Source organism: Pinus tabuliformis, chromosome 9 (genome assembly GCF_031772625.1).
Source record: "Pinus tabuliformis cultivar Carrire ecotype Pingquan chromosome 9, CPIR1, whole genome shotgun sequence".
In the NCBI taxonomy this organism is placed as follows: Eukaryota; Viridiplantae; Streptophyta; class Pinopsida; order Pinales; family Pinaceae; genus Pinus; species Pinus tabuliformis.
Genome location: NC_142307.1, coordinates 160,671,466 through 160,676,600, shown reverse-complemented (window position 1 = coordinate 160,676,600; position 5,135 = coordinate 160,671,466). Strand labels below are relative to the sequence as shown.

Genomic DNA, 5,135 nt, shown 5'->3' with positions numbered 1-5,135 from the left:
ATCAGAGAAGGCATCACTTGGAGAATCCGCTCCCGAAATAAAGTCTGTATTGGTATTGATCCGTGGGTTGGTTGCGGGAATATGCATAGACTTCCCATGAAACTCATACATCACATCCAAAATCAAAACACTTCGCATATAGCTCATATTGCAGACATGGATAATACCACTTTCCTACACCAGGCCTGGAAGACTGCACCTCAATTAAACATTCCTCCTATATGGGATCAGATTTGGGAGGATTTCACACAGGCTCTTACAAAAGCTCATATTCGAATCCTTGAAGGAGATGATGAAATTATTTGGGCACTATCTAAAACTGGCAGATACTCCCCCAAAGAAGGATATTTGGCTTTGACTGGAGCAAGAAGGCCGTAGATTATTGCTGACTGGTGGAGGCATCTCTGGAAGCTTAAAGCTCCTCCCAGGTCGCGGATGTTAATGTGGACCATCCTACAAAATAAAATCCCGACGGGCGATAATCTCCTTAAGCGAGCACAATAGGGCCCTCACTGGTGCTACCTGTGCAGAAGTGATGATGAAACTGCCTATCACCTGTTCCTTGATTGCACAAAAGCCCTAAAAGTGTGGGAACTTATTATCCCTGTTGTCGCTCCATCAGCCATTTGGGTAGGCATAACAATTACCGCGGCCTAGCAATCTTGGTTTTCTACTGTATCCACCCATAAGCTACACAATTTGCCCCTGTTGATATGTTGGGCAATTTGGATTGCCAGAAATCGATTAATCTTTCAGAATACAGCGCCAACCTGGTCTGTCTCAGCTGTCAAGGTTTTGGCCGATTACACCCTCATCCCGAATGATCCTCCCCCGTAATGCACCGGCATCATTACACTTGAACATATCGATCATCTTAAGCCATGGGCTTATTTCGACAGGGCTGCACAGGAGACAGGTTGCAGTGGGGGGGATGTGCTGCATATAATTCATCATCATACTTACAACATGCTTATGGGTTTCAGATGAGGCACTAACAATTTTGCAGAACTTCTAGCTGCAAAACATCCGATTCAATTTGCATTGGAAAAAAATTGCAGATATTTACAATTATTTGGGGACTCCAAAATCATATGTGATTCACTGAATAGAACATATAGATGCACTACTTATTCACTGAATCATATTTTGGATAAAACTCTGAGATTAATTTCATCTTTTGATTCCTTTACATGTAATCACATTTTCAGGGAACAGAACAGGGCTGCTGACAGTTTATCCAAAGAAGCCGCGATCGGGGAGCCGGGCATTTGTTTGATCTGAGAATTACTTGATGGAGCACGCTACCAATATTATCACCGGCCATATATGGACATACATGCATAATCTTGTTTTTTATTTTGATATTGACAGACATATAAACATTCATTTTTTGTGTATATATTTATCGACGGATAGTTAACACAGTTTTTAAACTGTTGGTCTACAGTCTTATGTATTGCTACCTCCCTGCATGGATCAAGGCAACAATTATTTTGATCTTTGTCAAGATGTTGATAGTCATGTCCACGATATGCAACAATTATTTTGATCTTTGTCAAGATGTTGATAGTCATGTCCACGATATGATCTGAATATGCACATATGCATCTACAAAATGTAATTTCCTTTTATTAATGAAATTATGATTTTTCCTTAAGGGAAAAAAAAATCATTTATATTTTAATTAATATGTTATTTTATAAAATGATGTTACCTAAAATGAAATAGAAGAAAACTTTCCAATAAAACCTCACTCATTAAGACAACATTAATGAAAACATATTTATTATAAATTTAAATAAATATCTCACTTTATGTATAATTAATTCTAATTACAACATTTGTTGCATAGTGTAATTAATTAACAATTTTTTTTTCAATACTTTTTTGGTTAAAATAGATCAAATTTTCCAATAAGACATCAATAAGTGAGAACAAGATGACAAAAACTTCAATGTTATAATACTTTTGATAATATCACAAAGTTCATAAAAAAAAAATAAATGACAACCAATATTACGCTATAAGACCACAAGGTTCATAAAAAAATAGATTACAACCAATATTTTTGGAATTATAATTCTATTAATACACTGACACTCTCTATCTGTCAACCTAACAGTGTCTGTGAAACCTTACCTAAATCCAAAATTTTTACCCAATACATTAATAAAACTATAACTCTAAAAATATTAATAACCTAGAAAAATAGAGAAGTAGATTACAACCTAGAAAAATAGGGAAGCAGATTACACCTCCGAAGCTTCAGCCTTGATATGTATTTATTATAGTACCAGTACCTATGGAATTTATATATTTATTACACGGTGCGTACTGTTGGCCCGCCCTTTCAAAATTAAGCTCGAAAGTAGGCTTGCGAGGTTGAAGTCTTCGGAGTACATATGCCGTGAACAGTTTGACAATTATAAAATAAAAGTTGCAGTTTTACAGTTCTAAAAAGTTCCACATATATGCCTAACCTGAAAGTTGGATGTAGAAAAGCCTCTCCGACTGTATTGTTTACGGATTTAAAGGCAACCATGGATCCTCAACCTTGCAAAAGCAGAGAGCGGTACTTGTCTTGGAATCGAGGTTGCACACGCTTCTTTCATATCCATCTGCGATGGATCGCCTTCAACTCTCCACTCAAAAACGTGCACTAGCTGAGCCAGTACAAGTTCAACCATCGGAATAGCCATTGAAGCGCCCGGACATCCTCTCCTACCAGACCCGAATGCCAGAACTCGGAAGTCGGATTGACCGGTTAAATCTATATTTTCGTCCCGCATAAATCTCTCCGGCTTAAATTCCGATGCATCTGCCCCCCACACAGTTGGATCCCTTCCTATTGCCCACAAATTCACAAGTAGCATTGTTTTCTTAGGAAAATAGTATTCCCCTACTGTGACAGCCTCTACAGATTGATGGGGAAGAGCCAGCGGCAACGGTGGGTATAATCGTAGCGTCTCTTTGACCACACAGTGGAGGTATTTCATGGTTGCCAGATCCGATTCCTTTACTTTTCGAGGTTCACCAACAATGGATTCAATTTCCGTCTGTAATTTCTTCATTGCATCAGGATGTCTCAGCAGCTCACTCATTGCCCATTCTAGTGTAGTCGACGTCGTCTCCATTCCACCAGAGAACATCTCCTACACAAATACAAATACAGAGTTAACATATTTTTGTGTGAGTAAATGAATGATAGCTATCAAGACTTCTAAGTACTTCCTAGATTTAGGTCACAGGTTCGAGCCAAATTGGCAAAGACACAGAAAAAGCTTGAAGAATTGAAATATAGTGCCCACTGCCCTCCACACATACAAATATAATTGCCTTGATGCTTTCCCGTGTTATTTTGTTTAGATTGGTCTCAGCTATCTCGAGGAGCGTATCAACAAAGTCTTTAGGAGCCTCTGGCTCTGCCTCCTCCTGCCCACCGGAGCTCGCCACGCGACGATGAACATGGTCCTCTATTACTTTCTCAGCGAAAGCATCGAATCTTTTATGAGCTTTCTTCAGGCGCCGCCGGATACCTTGCAAATCAAGCCAATCCAAATAAGGGATGAAGTCGCCGATATTAACTTCTCCCACCGCACTTGACACCTGCAGTATCAGATCCTTGAATCCTTTGTCATTGGCACCCAATTTATCGTCAGAAAATTTGTGACTGGCCAGTATTTGCCAGACTATATTGGAGGTGAGGGTAGAGATTACATCGGTCACATTGAGGGGTATTGTGCCCTTCTCACTCTTTTCCCAAATTGAACGCATCGCGGCAGACACTTCTTCCTCTCGAAGGTTCTTGAAGGACTCTATACTCTTGGCTGTGAGCAGCTCCAAGACGCATATTTTTCTCATTTTCCTCCAGTGATCTCCATAGGGAGCCATCGCAATATCTTGGAAATTGCAGAAGAAGTATTTGCCTACGGCGGTTGGAGGTCGGCTTGCAAACATCAAATCATGGGTTTTGAGAAACTGTCTGGCAATCTCAGAGGAGGAAACCACAACGGTAGGGACAGAGCCAAAGCGCAGAAACATAATGGAACCATATTTGTCAGAAAGGTCCTTAAGACAACGGTGGACAGGGAGTCTCAATTGATGGAGATTTCCAATGATTGGCAGTGGATAGGGTCCCGGAGGCAATCCTCTATTCTTTCGCCGTAACATCCACACCAATACCAGTGCCGCGATTAAACCAATCATAGCCGTTGTCGCAGTACCTCCTCTACCACCTATTAACGTTGCAGAGGCGGTCAACCGCTGAAGCAGCTTATCGAAACCCATACCGTCGTTTTGCAGTGCACGTTCTATGGAAAGAGCCATACCTTATTTATAAATAAAACCTCCTGAATACATATATTAAGAATAAATTTTTAATTATTAATATATATTGATATATAATTGCAATTTACAACTCACCATTTCCAAAAATATGTGAAAATACGCTTTAGTCATGTTCTATCCCATCCCTACTCTTCCCCGTCCGCAAAACCAGTGGTAGATATTAATATTAAAAATATATATACTTTAATTAATTTAAAATAATTCGAACCAGTGCAACAGAGATATTAATGTTCAAGATATATATACTTTTATTAATTTAAAATAATTCCAATCGACTGCACGTAATTAAACAGAAAAATTGAATGCCTGAACATGACCGCAAATAATATCAGTCTGATATTCAGGCCGAAGAATTCCGGTTGCCGTCATTGTCCTGCGGTTCTGTAGAGGAATCCGACTTGCCGCCGGAAATTCCATGCGCCTCTTCTCTATCGCCGCCGCAAATCCAAGCCACCGCGGCCAGGTTCGCCGCAGAAGAATTCCGGTTGCCGTCAGATGAGGACACGGCATCATCGTCCTGCGGTTCGGTAGCGGAATCCGGAATTGACAGCCAACAGATTTCGGTGGAGCAGGGTTCAGAATTTTGGGATTCACTACTCCTGGAAGACCTGGATAATGGCGAGTCTCTAAATTTAGAGGATTTTCCTCGCTTAGATTTGGCTATGGACGATTTGGGGTTTCTCCTTCAGCGAAAGGAAGACTGGGGGATTTTCTAAGCAAAATTCTAAGTTTGGCAAAGCTGGGTAATTTTGGCATGATTAATGTACATTCTCACTCGCTGAAGTTGG

At 40.2% G+C, this 5,135-nt stretch overlaps 1 protein-coding gene across 1 annotated transcript; it reads right to left on the bottom strand.

The window, feature by feature from the left end:
- Positions 1–2,347: 2,347 nt before the first annotated feature.
- On the bottom strand, positions 2,348–4,304 carry LOC149147622 (cytochrome P450 750A1-like). The gene is made up of 2 exons (XM_089441594.1): positions 3,325–4,304; positions 2,348–3,152 (listed from the first exon to the last, which is right to left on the bottom strand). Exons 1-2 carry the CDS (start codon positions 4,285–4,287, stop codon positions 2,529–2,531), a joined length of 1,587 nt encoding a protein of 528 aa, XP_089297720.1. The 5' UTR covers positions 4,288–4,304; the 3' UTR covers positions 2,348–2,528.
- Positions 4,305–5,135: the final 831 nt, after the last annotated feature.